Here is a 24,269-nt window from a genome sequence, read left to right on the forward strand (position 1 = left end):
TGGCTCTCTGAAACAGTTAACTAGGGTTTAACTGACTGATAGGGAAGTCTGGGGAGAGAGTGAACTAGGCAGGGTCTGGTTCAACCACATGCAGACATCCCTAAGTTAGGAAGCTTATTTCCAAGTAAACTAGGGGAATGCTATGTACTTTGGGATTAGTAGGTAGGTACCCCAAAGCCTCATCTTCTTCTAGCCCCAAGGCATGACCTTTTAACTATGAGACTACTTGAGTCAGGCTCCTGGAAGTACAAGTACCAAATGCCCAGCCCAGTCCATGCCTATAAACTTCTGCAGACCTTTGTGGCCACCGGGTAATTCTGCTTTTATAAGGAAAGGAGCAAGGGGAGAAGGAGGAGGAGGCGTGCAAGGGAAAAAATTGTTAAATAAAAGAAAAATCGCTGGGTTAATGTTCCCCATTTTCACATAGACAAGGTTTTCTTTTCCCCTTTCCAGAAGCAGGTTCTCTGATTCAACAGTGCCAACTGCAGCAGCCTCTCCTATCTCTCCTCTAAGGCCTCTTTTCTTCATAGGCATCTTCTGAGTTACTATAAAGAACGGACCATTAATTTGTTATTTTCCATATAAGTATATAGATTAGGGGCCCATGTCATATTACCTTCTGTGTTATTACCAAATTCCTCATAAATATATTTTACTATTTTTATTTTTACTTACTCTAAATCAATCAGTTCTTTAAGCCAGAACTGGCTATAGGTCTCTTACTGAGTCCTTGAAGAGAAAGTGAAAAACCCAGAGGATCTTTCCATTAAATAGTGAATGCTCCCTCACTTATAATCAGGTGAGATGTGGGCTAGACTTCTTCCTGGCCAGGAGCACTGGCTCTATGGTGGCTTCTCCCTCCCTGTCCTTCCCACCATACATGTAGAAAGACACTTTCAAGGAAGAGAGGTGGCCACAAAGCCCCTGTGTCTGATATGTTACTTGTACCTGCTACAACAGATGAAGGGAAGGATTCGGAACCAGCTGCTCAGCTCACCCTAATCACTCAGAGGAACAGGGTTGGAATTTAGTTGCCTCTTCTTTCAACATACAAGAAAAGGCGAGTGTGAATGGCTTCCAAACTATTTCTGGGGTTGCCAGACTCTAGGATGAGGAGCACTGTGCCAGCAGTCAGTCATCAGAGTCAAACTGTCTGTGAACAGGAATCAGATGCAACTCTAACTTCAAAACAGCGTGATGGGGTTTTAAAAAAAATACTTTGCAGCTTAGTGTCACCTGGCTTCTAACAGCAAGACATATGGAGGAATCTCAGGCTGCTGCTTTTAAGAGAAAAGGAGACTAGATGGGCAGGACCAGTGGGGAGTGTACTGCTGCAGTGGAGAGCTGTTATCAGAGAAGCACATGCCACTGTTTTAGAAAAGAAAAAGAGCTGGAACTATGGAAATATCCAAGCTTACATGCCACCCAACAACCAAAACACACCACCACACCGCACCCATGGCAACATTCCCATCACAGAACAGGATGACACCAAGTCACAGTGAGGGAAGAGGCTGGGCAGACACGAACTTAAAACCATAGAGGTGAAGGCAGCTACTCAGAGAGCTTCAAACAGATAAACAGAAGAAATAAAAAGTAGTTAGATTGGGGAGAGAAACAAAAATAGAAAGGCACCAGAGAATAAATCAGCAAAAGGATAGCAGGAAACCTACTACAAAATTAAAGGGGAGGGAAAGAAACAATTCATCACTATCCTGGTTTGACTGCCTGGTTTTGTGAGTTTTAAGAGTTTTTTTTTTTAGCCTCTCCAGTTCTCCCTCCCCGCCTCTTCCCAATGCAGATGGATTTTGGACAGTCATGGATTTCCCCAAGTTCTTTGTTCCTGAGGAGAAAGACACAGAGAAGGGTTGGGGATAAGGGAGGTAGAGAGGATGGCAAAGAAAAAAAAAAAAAAGTTGCCACAGATGTTTTCGTACACTACAACCAGAAGGGTCGTGGGTTTGAGAAAACGAAGACAAGGGGTGGGGTGAGTGATCATACTAGGGAAGAGGGAAAGGAAGCAGACGGGAAGGGTCAGCGGGCCACCTCTAACGACTACAGTACTACTACTGTAGGGTGCTGGACTCACTCTGAAGGACGCTTATGGTGGCCTGGGCTCGAATCCATGTTATGGAGGGGTTTTGCCTCAAGTCATTCCTCTTGGGGTCGTTGCTGGCCCTGCACTCGTAAGTCCCAGAGTCCTCCAAGGTGAGCCGGGTTATTCTCAGCACACTCACGCCGTTTGACCCGTAGGCGGTGTTTACGGTGACACGGCGCTTCCGAGCACCGTCCCACAGCTGTCTGAAAGACTCTGCCCGGTTGACTTCTGCGTACCACCACTGGATCTCTGGCGTGGGGCTCCCGACCACGTCACAGTACAGCTCAAAGGCGTCCCCAGTGAGCTTAGTTTCTGACATGGGCGACTTGACAAACCCAGCTAGAGGGAGGGGGAGCAGGAATGCAGTGACAGGCCATTCAGAAAAAAAAGAATCAACAGGTGTTAATAGTAATTTAAAGAAAAGAAAAGAAAAAAGCAAATGAGTTGCAAAGAACAAAAAGGATTCATTTTTAAACTATAAAGAGACAGTACATAGCATTTCATACAAGCTTTTAGAAGAAGAACCACCCTGGGAAGCTTATGAAGCAAAGGCAGGCTAATTACAAGCTGGGGCAGCCCAGGTGCTGGCCAGGCAGAAGCAAGCCCACTGGAAAGCGTTTTAGCAATGGGCCCAGCTGATAGAAATGAGAAAGCCTCAGGTCTTGAGGAAGAGTCTCTTTCCTTAGAGCACAAACCATTACCTTTTCAAACTCAAAGCAAGTGATGAAAGATAACCAGAAGTGGCAGTAGGTTTATATGCCAAGTCAGGATCTCTCTTTCGGATGGATGAACACTTTGTTAGAGATGCAATGTCTTTTGTGGGCCTCAACAAGAAGTATTAATTGACCTACTGACGCCTTCTCTTGGGAGTCAGAGTCCAAATTTCAACTGAAACGGTAGCCAATTTCTCTCTCATGGAGGAGTCTATCCTGAGTTCAGGTTAGACTTTCTCCACATCCTACTCTTCCCTAGGCCTACAGCAAACAACCCACCCAGTTGTCTGTGATTAGGCAGCCTCTACCTGAATGCAGACCCTCAGGCACAGGAAAACAAGACAGTCTGTACTTCAGAGTGAGAAATACTATGGGGGTCAGCTCAAGAGTGGAACCAACAGTAACAGCAACCCAATTCATTGCCAGTGAATGGAGGGACTATGCCCTTCATAATCCCCTAAGTCCATACAACTAGAAAAATCTCCTGAAAAATCAGTCTTAAAAATAACCATGGTACTTGACAGGCTCTTTCTACACAGCCTAGTTGCTTGGCTCCTAGAGGCCAGCTCAAAAAGAATGAGAAATGTATAATGATGAATTAAATTAAACTCTATGGTGGAGGCTAGGCCTCAACAACATTGCCAGGCACTGCCCAGGAACTAAAAGTTGATGCCTACTTCCACTTGTCCATAATTTGCTTGAGGTTACACTTCTGTAAGACAAGGTGGCAATGGCAGAAAGAGAGTTAAAAAAAAAAAAAAAAAATCCAGGCTTACGTGAAGAACTTGGAGTGGGGCCCATATAAGACTAAATCACAGTGCAAGCATACTCTCTCTCACCCATTTACTGCACCTAGGGTTCCGTTCAGCATTTCTACCAATTCAGGCAGTGTCCTAAGGTATAGGGCAAGAAGCTAAAAGATGGTACTCTGAGTGGCTGGGCAGTTTCTCTTGGGACCAGGCCAGCTCCTCCACAGTGAGCAGAGAGCGGGGCCAGGATCTAGTAACATCATAGATTGAGAACATTCCAGAGGAGAGGTATGAATTAAATGGAACAATTTTACTACAGTCCAGATGCCAAGGATGTAATGGGGCTGGCTGAAAATGGAGGCTGCTAAGTGGAAAATTTTCTGTTTCTATCCATAGCAGTATTTGCCTTTGGAGATAAACTCCATCCCATGGACCCAGAACCCTAAGGGAGATACTATACTTACTCAAGTAGAGGTCAAGACCTCCAAATTCATACTAGACTTTCAATTCATAAAACATTCAGAATCTGGGGAGGATAGGAATGCAGCAATTAACAGCCTTAGACTAAACGTTCTGCCTTGAAAATGCCAGTCTAAACTACTTCTGCAGATCCAGTGTCAGTTCCTTGTAAGGAACTATCTATCAGAGACCCCAAGAAACCAAAAAGATGTCATTCTCAGATGCCAGGGAAATTTCAGAATTCCAAAAAGGAGATACAAAGCTCCTGCACGAATTGCTGAGCTCACCTGCAGATAAAATGGTATCCAAGGAGCCATGTCATAATCTCACAAACTTCCACCTGCCCACCTGTCAAAGTCAATGCCCACTAATATAGAGGGAGAGGTAAAGGAAGCTGGTTTCATTCATTTTACTACTGGTTCAGTCAACAGAGAAAACTGGTTATCAGTAAATCCCTGGAGAGCAGTAAAGAGTATTACTCTGTTTTAATTATATTCTTGATCATTAACTGGAAATCACCAATGCTCTTATTCTCACATTCTCTGTGAACTGGGGGAGTTTTATGTCCTCTCAAATGCTGTGATTATGTACTTAATCTTATGCTCTAGAAATCTGTTAGTGGAGTTGTTTTGTATTTTTTTCCCTTCTTCTGAATTGCACTTCAAAGCAGGCTTAGATTTAAGCCTGTTTATCAATCTGTTGACCATGCTAATGTAAAAGGAATGCCTGCAAGTATGCCCAAAAGTACCGAGAACCCATCCAATTCCAGTGTAATCTTAAAGCCCAACACCACACAATGCAAAAGGTAGCTGAGAACCAACAGCCTGAACACAATTCCCACTGCACAGAACCTAGCAAGACACTCAACCTGACACTGCCACCCCTGGGCAAGACTTACTTGTATGGAAGAAGGAATGCTGATCTGATTTAGTTTTTCTACCTTCATACAGGAAAATGGAACCAAGTCAAAAATGTTCTTTGAATTAGTATAATTATATGATGTATATTTAAACAAATATATAAAAACAAGATTAAAAATCTCTAAAAACACTGACAACAGACATCTATCTGTGCTCTCTTTGAAGACTATCATTATTATTTATTATTATTAGACATCTACAGCAACAGGTAACATTTTCTAAGTGTATGTTATGTGTTAGACAATGTGCTAAGCACTTTATATTATGTCATTTAATCCTCACGGCAGCCTTATAAGTGCTATTATAATCCCCTTAAAGATGTGGAAACTAAAGCCCAAAAAAGTTAAGTACTTTGCCCACAGTCACCAGCTAATAGTGAGTCTAGCCTGGAATCCACGTATGTCCAAAGCCAATGCATGGTCTCCTAACACTTTCCTCAACTGCAGTCCATGGGCCTTACTAGGCCAGAAAAGTTTTTTGTATTTAAAAGTTAAAAGATGTTTTTGTCACCACCTATATTTAATTAATTAATTAATTTCTGGCTACAAAAAGCCAGGAACCTTCCATTGGAAAGTGCAGCACACTATGATGACTAACTCCTTAAAATTATAATCTTATTAAAGAATGGAGATGGAGGAGCACAGGATCAAAGAGTTTCTAATGCAAATGTGTGTGTGTGTGTGTGTGTGTTTTGTTTTGGTGGGGAGGGAGGAGGAGAAGAATGAGAAAACAAAAGACAGTTTCGGAGCAAGACTGCCCCCTGTTCTGATGATTTCATCACCCTGCTCTTGCGAAGGCTGGCCTCAGAGAAGAAAGGAGTTTAAAAAACATTAGATGCATTTCTCTGATGGTGAGGTCAGTGGCCAAATTAATAAAGGGCAGCAACTGAAATTTTTATAAAATTTAACAGTTTACAAAGTGCTTTCACACACATCACATCTCTTTTCGTTCCCATAATTTCACAAGGTTCACAGGGCAGGTGCAGAGACAGGTTCATGACTTGCCCAAGATCACTTAGGTGGCTAATCCTGAGTAGAGCTGGGATCAGAACTCAGGTCTTCAGCTCTTAGACTACAGTTCTTTCCAATTACCCATACTGCCTCTAAACAAACCAAGTAGGGGATTCCTTGATAGCTGAACACTCATCAAAAATCATGAAAACAGATCTATTTCTCCTCCTAGCAGTAGGGAAAAGAAAAAAAAAAAACAAACCTCTCCACACAGTACTGTGAAATCACAATTAGCAAGGGAAAGTTATGAGCAATCATCTACCTCATTATCCATCCAAAATTAGCTCCAAGTCAGGAGAAAAGAAGAACCAACTTGCAGCAGCAGGAGGCAGGCAGCTCAGAGCCTGACTCACTGCCCTGTCTTTCATTACCAAGGGCTTTCAAACAAATATGTGCCCTCAACATGAGAGCACACAACTGCCTAATAAAGTTAGGAGGCCAGCAGAAGCATCTGTTTGATCTTCAGGTCAAAGCTCATCCAATATCTTGGAAAAAGCCTAAATTTCAGAAAAACAACCTCCCGCCCCTTCTCCACCATCATCTCCACCCACTGTAATATGTAACTGAGCGCAGATCTCAAATAGGTTTGAGAAAGTATTAATATCAGTGTATTCAGTTCAACAGTGATAAAGAGGGGAGCTGAATAATGGTCACTGGCTTTGCGGGAGGGAAGGACTAGAAGCTGGAGGTAGAGGAGGGTGGCAAGCAGAGTATTAAAATATGGAGACAGTAAATCTGGGAAAAGTGTACTGTAAAATTGCATAACTGGGGATGGGGGATGGGAGGCGAAGATGACAGCTGGGGCTAGCAGCCGGAGAAAAGGAGGAGCTCTCTGGCAGGAAAAGCTGGATGTGTAGATATGCAGCAGAGGGTGAGAAGAGAAAGGGAACACAGAAGAGCAAGTTGAGCCCAATCCCAAGAAAACTGCTTTTACATATGCCCTAAGGAAGCAAAAAAGCTAGCCTAGCCCATACAGGAGGGACCATCAATGATTTTTACAGCCGAAATTCTCCTTTACCTCCAGGGCAATCACTGACAGGTAATAAGACTAACTTCTCTCCCTCTCTCTCAGATGACTACTGCCAAGGCCAGGTCTTGAAATCTAGCCTGCTTTTGTTACCTTTTATTTTTATTTGTTTAAACAGCTGTTCCCTTCAAGTCCCTCTCTACTACTAATTCCCTGTGGGTGGCTCATGCTCTTCTCTCCTTCATGCCTCCTAATAAAGAGGAAATGACAACCAAGGACACAAGATCATTTCTCTTTCCTCTCCCTCTCTCCCTCCCTCCCTCTCTCTCTCTCTCTCTCTCTCACACACACACACACACACACACACACTCCCTCTCTCTCTCTCAAATCACGTACCTCAAAAAGAAGTAAGACAAACTGATATCTAACTGTGGTTATAGGCACAGTATTCCAAATCTGTCTAAATGACCCTTAACTGCTATAAGGCTGTATACCCAGGCTATGATACAGCCTGCCTATCCTCACTGTTAATTTAAGAAAAAGATCACTTATCACTATTCCTTGACACCAAAGGCAGGTCATACGTCCATATGCACTCATTCTGTGTGTACCCACCAAAGGTAAGGCAGGCCTGAGGCCCTGGGAGTGGACAGAAATGGGGTTACCTCATTATGTGCAACAGGAAGGAGGTATATGGGTCTGATCTCATGGATCAGTCCAATTTATAGCTAGAGATGGCAGCAATTACACAGCATTTTCCAAATGCAAACCTGTTCCTTTCACAGCTACCTCTATGAGGCAGACATGACAAAGGCTTGGAAATTAAGATCAGACCCATTACTAGCTTCTAAGCCAGAGCCCACCCTTTATTCTGAAATTAAACCATCCAAATGGTTCAAGGAATCTGCTCAGCATATTTTAGCCAGCCTTCTGCCTTGGAGAAATAGGGAAATCTAGTTCAAAGGAGACTATGTGGTTTAGTGATTAAAAGCAGCAAACTCTAAAATAAGATTGCCTGAAGGCGCTGTCACTAACTGTATGATCTTAGGCAAGTGATCTAACCTCTGAGCTTCTCCCTAATCTGTAGAACAGGGCTAATAATAGTAGCAACCTCCTAGGGTTATTGTGAGGATTACATGAAATAACAGCTTAAAACAGTGCCTGGCACATAGTAAGCACTCAATAATGTTAGCTATTATTATATGTCTCTACAGAAAATGTCAACAGGCCACAGGCAGCAGCTGTCAGCACTGCTCCACAGCAGGCTGGGAAGCAGAAACTTAACATCTAAAATGAGTTCTGACTTAGAATCCAACTTCTTCAAGAAACCACAAACAATTAACCTTAACCTTTAAAATAAAATGAGAACCAGAATGGAAATATTAATTGCAGAAGGCAATAAAAAAGAAGGGAATTCTTCATTCCTTCCTATCCTTAGAGCAAACTAGACTGGGGAGAGTGAAAACAGCGTGTGGACTCAAGGAATTAGCAAATATTATTATAGTTATAAGCCATTAAATCTGAGATATTATGAACAATGTGGAAAGCCCAAGAGTAATGAAAATAAAAAGAGGCAGTACAAGACTCTCCTTTTTTAAAAAAAAGTAAAACCTACCAATTACAAATCAAGCTGCTTAGCAAAGATATATGGGAAGATACTGGATACTAGGTAGGCCAAACTATAAATTCACAAAACGTAAGATAATATAATAGTTACAGGATTTTGGATTATGTCAGATTAGCTTAATTTCAGTCTAAGAAAGAGTGTCAGCTTTTGAGTCAGTACCTCCACAACTTAAATTCTCTTAACTTTGAGCAGTTTCTTCAAATGGGAATGATGCCACCTACTTTATAGGGTAGTTGTGAAAGTCATGTAATACATGTAGAAGAGTTCTATAAACTACAAAACTCTATGCAAATGTTAAGTTACTTTAGGACAGGTAACGCATAAGCATCTGATGTGACTGATTTTCAACAAGGATTTTTATTCAGTCCTCTTGTCAATTCCCATTGACAGGCTAAACATGCACGATCTATCTACCTAGATCCATGGGTTTAAGTCAGTGACAAAAAAAAAAGTTTTAAAAATCATAAAAGCCATGGGTTTCTCTCATCCCAGAAAATACACACAAACAAAATTTTGCATATAATACAGGGGTGTCCCAGAGCCCAGGTTAGACATCCCAAGTCTCAACTGTACTGCTATTGGATGAGCAGACAGATAAGGGCCTCTCTTTTAAGCTGAGAGCACACCTTATAGGGAAATGAGCCATAGTTTACAACATCTGGGTTGGATTCTTCAACTTCTTCAACCTCAGTCTTCTCATCTGAAAAATGGGGACAATAATTCCTACCTTCTTCATAAGGGCATGGCGAGGTTCACATGAACAATGTATGTAAAATTACTTTGTAACTTGTACAGCTATAAATGTAATAATATAAGATGGCCGTTTTATGCAAGCATTCTACTCTGTAATTTAAAGAATGACCTAAACCAGTCCTGGGTATTCTGCTGAGGTACCTCAAAAGCAGTGTGGGAGAAAGCAGGGGGGTGGGGATTGACAGGACTCAAAGACTCACCCATGGGGCAGCGGGGGTGTCTACTGTGCTTTTTCTGAATTTCTCAATTTTCCAAAAGAAAAAAAGCGTTGAAAACTACCGACCCAAAGAATTTCAACGTTTCAAACAGAAAGTGATATTAAATAAGGTAAGGTTGCCAGCAATTAATTTTAAAAACTAGAATAAACTCTGGTTTAAAAAAAAAGTGTCTTATAGGGGCCAGCCCTGTGGCGCAAGCGGTTGAGTGTGCGCGCTCCGCTGTGGCGGCCTGGGGTTCGCCGGTTTGGATCCCGGGCGCGCACGACGCACCACTTGTCAGGCCATGCTGTGGCGGCGTCCCATATAAAGTGGAGGAAGATGGGCATGGATGTTAGCCCAGGGCCAGTCTTTCTCAGCAAAAAGAGGAGGATTGGCAGATGTTAGCTCAGGGCTGATCTTCCTCACACACACACACACACACACACAAGTGTCTTATAAAAATAGAACTTGACACCAGATCTAAGAAATAGAAGGGACTGGAAATTTTTAATAACAGAGAGAACAATCAGTTCAGAACTGACCCCCACTTGCATTTTTTCATGCTTGTTAACATGCTCCAAGGGCTCAGTAGCACTTGCCTACGACCCTAAATATCCTCGAATAGGCTCTAACAGACTGAAAGCTCTGCTTATATGTTATTTATCAGAAAATTCTAGGGCCGGCCCCGTGGCTTAGCGGTTAGGTGCGTGCGCTCCGCTGCTGGCAGCCCGGGTTCAGATCCCGGGCGCCCACTGACGCACCAGTTCTCCGGCCATGCTGGGGCCGCGTCCCACATACAGCAACTAGAAGGCTGTGCAACTGTGACATACAACTATCTACTGGGGCTTTGGGGGAAATAAATAAATAATTTAACAACAAAAAAAAAGAAAATCCTAGCCACTTAGTCTACACTTTTTTTTTTAATTATTTTTTTATTCCCCCCCCCCGCCAAAGCCCCAGTAGATAGTTGTATGTCACAGTTGCACAGCCTTCTAGTTGCTGTATGTGGGACGCGGCCCCAGCATGGCCGGAGAAGCGGTGCGTCGGTGTGCGCCCGGGATCCGAACCCGGGCCGCCAGCAGCGGAGCGCACGCACCTAACCGCTAAGCCACGGGGCCGGCCCTAGTCTACACTTTTACAGTCCTCAGGGAAACAGCTTCATTATTAAAGACACTCCTTGAGACTAACAACATTTCTTCCTCACCCCAGGAGGAAAGAGGCATTTTAATTTAGTCTTGAGCAAAGAAAAAATATATATATGGTCCTATTTTGACTGTGATATCAAAACGACCATAACCTTAGTTTTTAAAAACTATGGATGTGTCCAAGGGAAAAATGCAGTAGCAATAAACTGCTGTCAAACTAGTCTTCTTAGTAAACTTTAGAAAATCTACTTCCTAACTCCACAAACAGTACTCAAGCTGCTGGTACACAAAGGAAAAAAGCTAGTTTGGCTAGCCATTAAAAACCAAGGATGTCTCAGCCAAAGGAAATGGACAAATGCATACAAAGCAGCTCTATCTCCAAGAGCGTTCTTAATGAAAGGTTTAGGTTCCAAACAGTGAAACCCTTACATATTTAAGCAAATGATCATAAAAGCTCTCTTATCCCAAGAGCCTGTCAAAAATAGCTATGGGCCAATATAGAACTATACCCAAATGGAACTTCGAAGCCAGAAACAATTTGTTGTGTGTGGGGGGTGGGGAACAGTTACAGAGCATTTTAAGATTATGCCTCAGCTGACCCGCCGGTTAGGATTTATTAAAGGAAAAATGAAAATAATATGCTAGAAAGGTTGAATATTCCAGCTAAATAAACCATTCTCAATAGCTATGGATAATTACTAACCAAAAGCTAACCTCCACTAATTACTTCTTCTGTGAAATTCACTTGTCTATAGATTCAGTATAACTTTTGATAACAAGCTCACTTTTTGTCCCTGACAACATACCAACATGCAGGATTTAAATGTTAAGGATAACACAATTCAGCTCATTCTTTCATCATCATGTATCCCATGAGGAAGACAATGAACACAAGTGGTCAAAGCCTGGATAGTCCAAGCCTATACAGTCTGGATATAATCTAGAAGACATTTTAACTTAAAGAGGTAGGGAGCCCCCTCCCCCACCTTCTTTTAAACAGCCATTCCCAGAAACCATGGAGTTAAATACTTTGCACATAGGGAAATTCAATCTTTGAATCACATCCCAGAAAGTTAGGTAATACAGTCCCAGTATTCCCAGCTGATGAATTATTTCCAAAGCATAAACAGCTTATAGTGGAAACCACACTGGAAACTTTGTTATTATATATCAAAGGCAAAACTTTTCTTAGATGGCAGAATCCTAGAGCAGCGATTCTTAAAACTTTATTGTGCATGAGAATCATCTGTTAAGACAGAGACTGCTGGGCCCCATCCCCAGAGATTCTGATTCAACAGGTCTGAAGCGGGGCCTGGGAATGTGCATTTCTAACAAGTTCTCAGGTGATGCTGCTGCTGTTAGTCCACAGACCACACTTCGACAACTAATGTCTTAGCCTGAAATTGTTAAATGTTTCAGCTTTTACAAATAGAAAGAAAATAAAAGCATAGGAGCCACATAAATGTTTCTGAAACCATATAAAGACTCTCCTGGCAGCTGAATCTGTGATTCATAATCAGAAGAGGGAAGGGGGCAAAAATGGCTGCTAAACAACTGTCACTCACTATGACTTCATAATAATGACTTTCATCTTGTATTTGTTCAACTTATCAGTCTATCAATTGAACGCATGCTTTCAATTCAATTTACCATTTATTGAGGGCCTATTTACTAAGGACTGTGCACAGTTAAAATAGACTTTGCTCCTAAAGAGAGCTTAACTTCGCAAGACATGAGACAGAAAAATAATCAAAATACAATACAATTGATAATGGCCACTTCTATAACAGATGTATAAAAGACAACAGGAACATATGAGAACTAATTTTGCTGGGGGAGAGGGCTGACATATGCATAGAAAGCTTATGCATAAAATCTGAGTCCAGCCTTGTCAGTTTGGGGGAGAAGGGAGATGCTCTTGCTCTAGGCAAGAGGAAACAAGGAGCACAGTGTTGAGAAGTGGCAGGAATGAACTGCCACTGATAATGGCAGAAAAAATTCAATAGATAATGCTGAAAAAATTCAACATTTTTTTAATGCTTTTATATGCTAGGAGCACCTGTTAAGTGCTCATGCTACTCAGAAAAATAAGATAGACTATAGCCTCAAGACCTCAGAGTTTAGGGAGAATGACAAGCATCCTGCAGGCTAAGCACTTGGGCTTCTTTCTATAAAACAAATGGTGTGACCGATCTGATTGGTGGCAGTATCAAGGATGGATCAGAAGAAAGAAAGAAGTTAGGAAACTCCTTCAATAATCCAAATGAAAAATAAATCTCAACTAATTAAGAGTAGCCATAGGAATGGTGAGAAGGCAGTAGATGTGAGAAATATTTATGAGATAGAATCAACTGAAATTGCTGACCATGGGGTGGAGAGTGATACTGTAAATGGAATAAGGGAAGACAGGCTGAGTTGGCTTTGAAGGCACATACAGGATAGCTATGCTGGTGAGATGTTCAGTAGTTAAAAATATGGATCTGGTACTCAGGAGAGGTGGAGGCTGGAAATATGCACTTGGGAATTATCAGGTTAGGTGGAAGTTGAAGCCAGGGGAAGAGATGAGATCACTCACAGAGGATGAAAAAGGAAGTGAGAATGGAACTTTCTACATAATGAAATTATACGTCTTTCCAAATGATTCACCACTGAATGCAATGCACTTTTACTAGGATATAATACATCAAAATAGGAATTAATTCCCTTCTTATATCTGCACAACACTTTTAATAACGTCAAGTAAATAATTTATTATTCTGCTTCAGAAGATTTTTAAAAGAAGAAGGGTTTTCTCATGTTTTTGCTGTCAGTGACTCAGATACAAGGCATAGCATCCACGCCAGAAACTCCCAAAGCAGCATTAGACTGTACTTGAGTCGAGTACGTAATGCTATTAGCCTTTATTTACAAAGAATCCTTAACCTTTCATCAAAAAAGCACTCGTTTGGTTCCAAAGATTATCTTGAAATGCTTTTTCTTGGGAAAAAGCCAACAATTAAACTCAACCAAATTTTCTCAACTTTGAAAAAGGAAAATGTATGGAATCTCAGCCTAAAGCCCAAAGCTAAACCAGCTCTCACCCTGCACTCTGCAGTCGAGTACTTAAAAATAAAAACAAAGCCAATGTGCCACAGACCAAGTTGATTCTAGAGAAAAAAAATGAACAGGAGTGGTAGCTCCTATTTCAGACTGCGATAAAAGTTCATGAAGTATTGCAATGTTTATGTTCTTTTTCCTACCTTCTGGTCTTCTTCAATACTTCCTAAAGATTAACCAGATATGATTTGGAAAAATACGGACAGTAACATACAGGCAAGTGACCAAGAGGTTCTCCACTTCAACAATGGCATGAAATGGGAAATTTCCTTCCCCCTCTAGGCCCCAATGGTCTCTCAACTTAAAAAAACTGAGGATACTCAATAGAACTATACTGAGTCTTATTTTGATTTTTTAAAAATGAGTTATGAAATAAATTTTACTCCTTTTCCCGTGGACCATATTGGTCAAATGTGCTGAAATTGCAAACTTTTCCACTGATGTGACAGTGGCAAAATTATTTATATGGTTGAGATTAAGCAACAGAGTTCAAGGAGTATTTGTTATTACACACTGTTCATGGAGATCTGTATTTCTCCCCAAATTCTCAACAATTTATATAATTATAGTTCATTCCAAGGATTTCACTTGCATACCCAGAGGGGCAATAATAACATGAAGAAAGTTTTACATTTAAACTGGGGGGTGGGGGGGGCACAGGGTAAATCATTCTTAAAGCAATAAGCAATTTCACTCCCACCCCCTCCATTAAATGGGAATTTAACATACATTCAATCTGCTGTTAAAAGAATTAAGATTCTACTTGTGGAATTTAGTTAGCCTATCTAGAAACAAACTATCAAGAACACTTTCTTAAAATTAAATATAAAATTAAATATTGTTCCACACAGTGAAATATTATTCAGTGCTAAAAAGAAATGAGCTATCAAGCCATGAAAAGACATGAAGGAACCTTAAATGCATATTACTAAGTGAAAAAGCCAACCTGAAAAGGTTACATACTGAATGATTCCAACTATATGACATTCTGGAAAAGGCAAAACTACGGAGATAGTAAAAAGATCAGTGGTTGCCAGGGACTAACGGTGAGGAAGGGATGAACAGGTGGAACACAGAGGACTTTTAGGGCAGTGAAACTATTCTCTATGAATATTATAATGGTGGATACATGGCATTATACATTTGTCAAAACCCATAGAATGTACAACACCTAGAATGAACTCTAATGTAAACTATGCACTTCGGGTGATGATGATGTGTCAGTGTAGGTTCACCGACTGTAATAAATGTACCACTCTAGTAGGGATGGTGTTAGTGGAGGAGGCTGTATGTGTGGGTGGGGGCAGGGGATATATGGGAGCTCTCTGTACTTTCTGCTTAATTTTGCTATGAACCTAAACCTGCTCTAAAAAATAAAGTCTATTAAAAAAACTAAATATATGGGCCCAGCCTGGTGGCGTAGTGGTTAAGTTCATGGGCTCCGCTTCAGTGGCCCGGAATTTGCAGCTTCGGATCCCAGGCGCAGACCTACGCACCGCTTATCAAGAACTCATGCATCTCAACAACAAAAGAACTAACAACCCAATTAAAAAATGGGCAAAAGACCCAAACAGACATTTCTCCAAAGAAGATATACAGATAACCAACAGACACATGAAAAGATGTTCAAAATCATTAACTATCAGGGAAATGAACATCAAAACTACAATGAGATATCACCTCACGCCCGTCAGAATGGCTATAATTAACAAGACAGGAAACAACATGTGTTGGAGAGGATGTGGAGAGAAGGGAACTCTCATACACTGCTGGTGGGAGTGCAAACTGGTGCAGCCACTATGGAAAACAGTATGGAGATTCCTCAAAAAATCAAGGATAGAACTACCATATGATCCAGCTATTCCACTGCTGGGTATTTATCCAAAGAACTTGAAAACACCAGTGCGTAAAGATACATGCACCCCTGTGTTCACTGCAGCATTATTCACAATAGCCAAGACTTGGAAGCAACCTAAGTGCCCACCAAGGGACGAATGGATAAAGAAGATGTGGTATATATACACAATGGACTACTACTCAGCCATAAGAAACGATGAAATCCAGCCACTTGTGACCACATGGATGGACATTGAGGGTATTATGCAAGGTGAAATAAGTCAAAGGGAGAAGGTCAAATACCGTATGATTTCCTTCATTAAGTAGTAGATAATAACAACAATAAACAAAGACATAGAGACAAAGATTGGATTGGTGGTTACCAGAGGGGAACGGGGGAGGGAGTAGGGTGAAAGGGATAATTCGGCACGTGTGTGGTGATGGGTTGTAATTAGTATTTGGGTGGTGAACATGATGTAATCTATGCAGAAATAGAAGTATGATGATGTACACCTGAAATTTATACAATGTTATAAACCAATGTTACTGCAATAAACAAAAAATTTAAAAAAAAAAAAAAAAAAGCATGCTGTGGCGGCCTTCCACGTATAGAGGAAGATGGGCACGGATGTTAGTCCAGGGCCAATCTTCCTCAGCAAAAAAAGGAGGATTGGCATCAGATGTTAGCTCAGGGCCGATCTTTCTCACCAGGGGGAAAAAAAAAATTAAATATACTAACTGAAAAACACTTATAATCATGTACTGAGATTTATTTGCCCTGGGGATTGAGTGTATCTGATTGCAGATAAATTTTTCTTAAATGATACATAAATGCAAAACTGTTTCTGAGCAATGAGAATTCAGTTTTGCCCAGACAAGCTAAGTAATGTCCACCTATCTTGTGTTTCTGACACAAGCACAGAAAACACAGGGCTCTTTTCTAGCCTGGAAATAATCTTAAATCTTGAGATCATCCAGATTTCCCCTCGGCTATCTTTATTAATGCCCTCCTAACTCCACTAAACAGAAATCTCCCAGCTTAGGGAAAAGAATCTTACCCAATATAGGAGGAAATTTCATAAGCCTTCATCACATTAAGTATCCAAGAGCAGATATTACACTTATGAGTAACAACCAAACCAGGACACTTTTAAGAGTGAAAGGATGCTATGAATAATTTTGATAGGGCAACAGGCACAAACTGAGTTACAGTACCCCACTTATGGAGAACCAGAAGGATGTGTTGTGTAAGACCAAGCAATTAGAGTGGAGCTAGCCCAGAATAGAACTCCAGGTCAATTAACTTCCAATTCCAAATATAGTATATTTGTGATTTACAAACTTTTCCCAAGAACTTTGAGCAATAATTTCCCAAGAACTCCTTTGATTATTAAATACCTATGTCTCAGATTTAAATGTATCTAGTCCTACAATGCACCTCCAAATTCCTGGTTTGTTTTTTCATTCTCTGACAAAACTGATAAATCCTCAACCCTGTTCTCCTGCATTCAATATGATTTGGTAGCTACGCCACCCTTGGCTCAGATAATTTCCCATTAACCAGAGTCTATTGCCTCACTACGAAATATGTAGCATATAATCAAGCCCTACTACCTTGATTTCAAACACAGTATACAATGATCAGCGAACCCTCATATCTGCAAAAGGTAGTTCTCTACTTAGCAGTGTGAGAGTACTGTCATATCTAGTAAAATTATAAACCCTGGTACAAAATAGGCCAAGATTTTATAGGCTAGCACTGACTCTCTCTTTGACAGTGTTTCAGAAATGAATACCAAATGGCATGGTAATAAAATACTAGACATAGCAACTTAAATTGTGACTTAAAAAAAAAGTATATTAATGTATAGAAATCATTCCATTTAATAATATATAACAACATATATATGTTAAAATATGAAACTTCAGTTCCCTTGTGTATACAATCAGAAGACTGGAATAGATGATTTCTAAGGTCCTTTCAGCAGTAATATTCTATTATGTAAATCTACATATTATGAACAGTCAATTAATTGAAATGCATCCATGAAGATGCATAAGGCAATACTGTGTTTGTGAAAGAGTATATATATATACTTTTTGTGTGTGTGAAGAGGACTAGCCCTGAGCTAACATCCGATGCCAATCCTCCCCTTTTTTCTTCAGGAAGACTGGCCCTGGGCTAACCTCTGTGCCCATCTTCCTCCACTTTATATGGGACGCCGTCACAGCATGGCTTAACAAGCATGCGTCGGTGCGCGCCCGGGATCCAAACCTGCGAACCCCAGGCCGCCACAGCGGAGCACGCACACTTAACCGCTGTGCCACCGGGCAGCCCTGAAAGAGTATATTTTAATAGATGATTAATTATTTGAAAACCAGGATATGTGTCTAATTTTATATCTCCACAATGCCTTCCTGCACATATTATACTCAATAATATTTATTAAAAGAATGGTGAGAAATACAATTCTCATTAATTGAGGATTAAGGATAAAATCCTTTCATTAAATTTCAACCTATTAACACCTTAAAATGTACTAGTATAATCATTAGTATGTCATCATTAATAAACAGTTTAATAAATGAAACCATCTTCCTTAGATTAGTGGAATTTTTCATGATATCAGAGCCATCTATCAACAAAATCATAAATTCTAGGAGACTAGACTATGATATATTTGAATTTACCACAGATGCCCTAGAAGTTACTTGTTTCATTAAAAAAAAATTTGTTTTCTTGCTATGCACCTATTAATCCTAACAAGCAAGGGAATAAAAACTGAGTGTAAAAGAGATTTTTGATTTGAGATTTTACTTTACAGTTAGAATGCAACTTTCTCCTTCTTTCCCACATTAGGTAATGATGCTGCCCATCATCAATTCTAAAAGAGAAGGAAGTTCAGATTTCCTGTAAACCTCCTAGGATCAAAAACAAACAGCCTAGAAATCTTCCTTTGAAAAGATAACTTTAAGAAAACCATCTGTGGGGGAAGGTGCAGGGAGGAGGACATTTTCTAACTGTTCTTTTAAAAAAAAAATAGAACATTCCAAAAAGATTACTGAACACATAACTGAATGTCTCTGAAAGCGAATGCATTATAACAGCAGCTAACTTCATGGATCATTTATATATGTCAGGCATAGTGCAAAGTATACCATATAATTTAATTCACTACATAAAAATAGAATCTACCCCTTAAGCTTGTTACTGCCATTCTACAGGATGTACAGAGGCAGGGTGCACACCCTGGCAGTTACAATTCCAGAGGTCAAAACACTACACTAAACTGCCTCACTGACAGCAAGGCTTTGTTTACTATGGACAATTAGAACTAAATAATATCCTGTATACATTATTTAATCCAAAAACATTTTATCTCAGAATGACTGTCACACAGCGTGTTCTACTTCTTTCTCGTCAATGTTACCAGTTCTGGTCTTTATCACTACACATCTATCTCCAATTATCTACGTTACCCATATGGAAATTCTACTTGGACTTGTAAGTTTAAAAAGTATTTGGCAGGGGCCAGCCGGTGATGCAGCGGTTGAGTTTGCCCACTCCACTTCGGAGGCCCAGGGTTCACCGGTTTGGATCCCGGGCACGGACCGATGCACTGCTTGTGAAGCCATGCTGTGGCGGTATCCCATATAAAGTAGAGGAGGATGGGCACAGATGTCAGCCCAGGGCCAATCTTCCTCAGCAAAATGAGGAGGATTGGCATCAGATGTTAGCTCAGTGCTGATCTTCCTCACAAAAAAAAAAAAAAGTATTTCTCATTACTAACTGTGACCTATTGTTTTAAGCTGGTGTTCCTAACTATTAAACTGTAACTTAATAGTACATCTCCAGTTCTTAATGGCAGATCTCCAAGGTGGTTGCTAAAACCACACACCCCCTAACACTTTGTTCCCACAAGAGGAAGAAAACTAATAGCCCTTTCAATCCTTTTCCAAGCAGGGACTTAACAGCACACCTCTGCACTCTCCTATCACATGCACATTCTTGGATTTCAAAACTCAGGGCAAATGACAAGTAGCCCTTTCTCACAAAGAAACTGACAAACCTTGCAACAAAAATTATTTTACAAAGTCTGTTTTGCAAAGGATGATTATCTTTGTGCTATTTTATAGATTCTGCCTTAACGGGATCATCTTTTCTTTTGGTCTTATTTCAACCACGGACACATGTATTAGTACAAACATTTTAATCATCGACTTTGCAAAGTACCCACAGGACCTCTTCCATGCAGATATCAAGAATGACCAAGTAGATCATGAACCAAAGGTAAGAAACATCCGTGTGCAAAAACTTCAGAAGTACCTGTCAAAAGGGCAGCGCCTAGGGTGCTCTGAGGGGAGCTGTGAGGTGTGGGCAATTCCCGGGAGAGGAAGCGAGCCTGCTGAGCTTCAAAGTTTGACACATGGGGGCTGCGTCTCCCAGGCCACTGGCGAAATGACTATTTTCAATAATTGCTATATTTGAAGTTGAAAGTGGAATTGGACCAGAAGGTGAGAATGGACCCTACTCATATGTTGTGTCCTTTAATATGCATTCTATCTTGGGCTGAGTATTTTCTTAGGTAATGACTATAAACTAGGGACTACCCACCTACTACCATTTAGGCCTCAAAAGGTAAATATTTCCTCAATATTCACCTGTGTATAGTTATGAAATACCTATAGTGCTTTAATATACCAATGTAAAATCATGTATTACCTTGTATTAAAATTAGGATTTCTAACGAGTAAAAAAAAAAAAACTTCCGAAGTAGGTGTAGAAAGGGGTCACTCATTTCATTAATTTTAAAACCCTGCTCCTCAGACCCTAAGAATTCTTTGGAACAATCTAGGGACTCCTTCTCCCCCAAACAGCTCTTCTTTTATCAAACTAAGAATTGAGATTCTATTTAATTTTTAAATAAAAAGAAAAAAGAAAACAATTTTCAGCTACTAAAGGCTGAAAACTCCTAAATCTAATTCTCGCCCCAATTTAACAGATATGCTATGGTCCAAAGAGGCTATAATTTAGTTATAAAACTCTCACTAGAATCCAGATATTTTGAATCTTGTTCACTAATGTTCTATCCACTAAAATCTTCTCCCTCCTCAATTCCTCAGGAAATCCGGAAATTCAGTCAACAATCCAAATCTATTCCCTTCTCCTTACATAATTACTTATTTGTACTCTCATCATCTCGTTTCAGGACTTCACTAACTCATAACTCCACAATTAGGCAGCACCTCCATCTCCACAATGAGGTGGGGGATCAGGTTATATTACTTACTTAGTGTCCCAAACACCAGCTAAATATTGCTATTTCTCTCAAAAAGGGACAGCAAAATTGTACCCAGAATGCTTTCACTAAAAATTAGCAGAGTTGTGCCAGGAATTATCTACATGGCTGAGATACTAAATGTGTGAATGTTCAAGATTTCTGCCAAAAAATACACCTGAGGATAAAAATACAGTAGTATATCGTTCTTTTCCATTTAATTAAGTTTTTCCTTGTTTGGAACGAGAAAGCCCCTCTCAGTGGGCCAATTTCAGTATCAAGAACTCAGTCATCATCAACATAATTCCCTTCAGTGACAATTAGTAACAAGAGATGTATTCTAGAGACTCCATACACTTATATAAATGGAAATATCTGTCACTTCAATTACTATATTCAAAAAAAGGCTGTAAATACCAAAATGAATTATAACATAATTAATACTACTAAAGCATTACAGTCTGTAAATGGTATGTCTACACAGAACAAGCTTTGAAAGGATACACAACAAACTACTAACGGTGCTTATTCCTGGGGAGTGGGAATCAAGGGATAAAAGGAGGAACTTTATTATTTTATTTTTTTATTTTTATTTTTATTTTTTTTATAATTTTATTTTATTTATTGTTCCCCCAAAGCCCCAGTAGATAGTTGTATGTCATAGTTGCACATCCTTCTAGTTGCTGTATGTGGGACGCGGCCTCAGCATGGCCAGAGAAGCGGTGCGTCGGTGCGCGCCCGGGATCCAAACCCAGGCCGCCAGCATCGGAGCGCGAGCACTCAACCACTAAGCCACGGGGCCGGCCCCTATTATTTTATTTTAAACACCTGGGTATTATTTGAAATTATCATGTAAGCAAGTCCTTTCATAATTTTTTAAAATCAAGTAACCTTTCTCCTTTTTTAAAAACTTAAATGAAATAATTCTATGTCAGAATGTTGGCTAACCACTATCTAAGGCAGGAAGGTTCATCCTCCCTGTCTGCTAATATTCCCTCCTGTAGTTAGTTACATCTGTTCTTTGAAAATTCAACCTGATGAAAACTTCGTAAAATTCTAGGCAGAGATGGCTGAGAAGCTTATGTATCTGGTTACCTCAGGGTCACCTGGTACTACTGGGCCCATCAAGTTTTTCCAATGGTGTATTTTGAGAGTTTTAAGACTTGATACAATTCTTGAGCTCTTTCAGTGACAAACCGATAGTGTTGCAGAATGGTAAGGTGACACTCTAAGACACTACTAAAAACACATTCCACTCAAATTCTTTCCTATTCTGACTTTAAAAAGCTGCTAAAATATACATACCTGTTACTGGAATACAAATGCCAGCAAGCTTGTACTTCTGCTGGTAATTTCTGAGCAATTTTCACTACAGCTTAATGTTGTTCCTACAGTAAGAACTACTACTACTCTGTATACTCTAGTGGGTTTTTTTTTCTTTAATGCACACCAAAATTTGTCCTTTCATCCTACAGCTATAAAATCTGATTACCCCTAGCACCACCCCACCCTATAATTGAATTTTAATGTCTGCCTGCCACGGGGTAGAAAATTATATGCTCCATGGGCAGACATTTCAGAATGTTTCATGTGCACTCCACAGTAAGTGGTAGCCTTGCAGGGAAGCACTAAAATTTACCAGCCCATAGCAAGTACCTCATAGTTCACAGTCAATATTCATTACTAGCCACCTGCCTGGAATTCTTTCTGCCTTGATGTCCTCAGTTCCATGAGGAATTAATTTCCTTCGCGACTAGGCCTTGAAGACTAGCTGAGCTATTTCTGAAAAATATGGACATTATGACCCTGTGGGGATTAAAAGATTAAAAAAGCACGTTAGAGGGCCGGCTCCGTGGCTTAGCGGTTAAGTGCATGCGCTCTGATGCTGGCGGCCCGGGTTTGGATCCCGGGCACGCCCCAAGGCACCACTTCTCCGTCCAGCGCGAGGCCGAGACCCACATACAGCAACTAGAAGGATGTGAACCTATGACATACAACTATCTACTGGGGCTTTGGGGGGAAAAAAAAATGAATAAATAAAATCTTAAAAAAAAAAAAAAAAAGCACGTTAGAAAAATCTCTACCATATAAAGAAAATCATTAAACAGCTACTAGGAAAAGCAAAAATACCCAGAAGTCACAATATGCAAACGCCCCAGCTCAAAAACATCAGTCAACTAAACTTTGTATATTACAAGTATAATAGAATTTGCCACCCCTCTGCCTCAAAAGGATTCAAATAAAACAGGACAAAGAATTTAAAAGCACCAAATGATTATCTAGAAACAACTGAAGAGACGGAGAGGGACAAGACCAAGTAGGTAGGGGTAAGAAACTAAAATTAAGTTAGAAAAAATAGGGGAAAAAACTTTATAAAAAATAATATATACATATAACTAAAGCATAGAGCTCTTAAAAAGGACTCAAAATCATATCGTGGAGGAAAACAAAGATGAACAACAGAATTATGAGGATGGGAATAAAGGAATAAAGCACATGTTTCCTGTACTGCTTTAACCATTTAGATCATTGTCTTAATTCCTAAAGAAAAGTAAAAGTTAAAAGAAAAGAAAAAAAAACTTTCTGCTGTTAAAGTATGAAAACAAGATGTACAGCAAGATGTATACGTCTCCAAAGCATTTTACAAGAACCAAGAAAATGTGGAACTTTCAAAACATTCACTGTACAACTGTAAGAAAATCATACACCAGAGTTTCCTAGTAAAAATCATGTTGCTAAATTGCTAACTCAAACAACTATAAAAATGTCACTTCTATCACATAAACTAATTTTGAAGGTACAATACAGTACTACAATACTAGCAAAATTGCCTGCTCCAACATTACTTCAAAAATAAATATCACTGCTAAATAAAAATCATTGCTATGCTAAGGTTGAAAGCTAAGCTGAAAGACTGAGACTGATCTACCGAAATAGCATCAGGCTCCAAATACCTTAAACAGTAGGTAGGTTGTGTGTCAACCAAAAAATTTCATTTTAATTACTTTCCTGCTTCTATTAAAAATGAGGGACTAATATCCTCCATATTAGAGATTTAAAAATCATAACCATTTCACTATAAAACACAGCTAACTTTAAAACAGATTAAAAAGTCAACCAAGATAACTGAAAGGATATTAGTGGCAGAGAGAAAATCTCATCAAGCATGTATCTTGCGTCAGGTATCATGCTGCGTGATTTATGTACGCAATCTCATTCTAACCACCATGCTGTGAGGTTTGTATTATTCCTAATAAACAGGTGAGGAAACAGAGATTAAGAGACTTGCCAAAAATCAGAACTCCAATCCAATCTCTCAGGCTTCAAAATTTATAACATAATCCTTTGGTGAAGAGGCTGCAAAATAGGGGCCCACTGACAGTTTTATTTGAGCAGCACAGTATTTTTAAAAATCCAACT

General features: G+C 39.9%; 1 protein-coding gene across 1 annotated transcript in view; it reads right to left on the minus strand.

The window, feature by feature from the left end:
* Positions 1–24,269, minus strand: part of NPTN (neuroplastin) — a 69,552-nt gene that overhangs the window by 31,152 nt on the left and 14,131 nt on the right. The window contains exon 2 of the mRNA XM_004421784.3: positions 2,090–2,437. Coding sequence (XP_004421841.1) covers positions 2,090–2,437 — 348 coding nt within the window. The remainder of the gene's footprint in view (positions 1–2,089; positions 2,438–24,269) is intronic.

Source organism: Ceratotherium simum, chromosome 3 (assembly GCF_057802395.1).
Source record: "Ceratotherium simum simum isolate JZ-2026a chromosome 3, ASM5780239v1, whole genome shotgun sequence".
Classification (NCBI taxonomy): domain Eukaryota; kingdom Metazoa; phylum Chordata; class Mammalia; order Perissodactyla; family Rhinocerotidae; genus Ceratotherium; species Ceratotherium simum.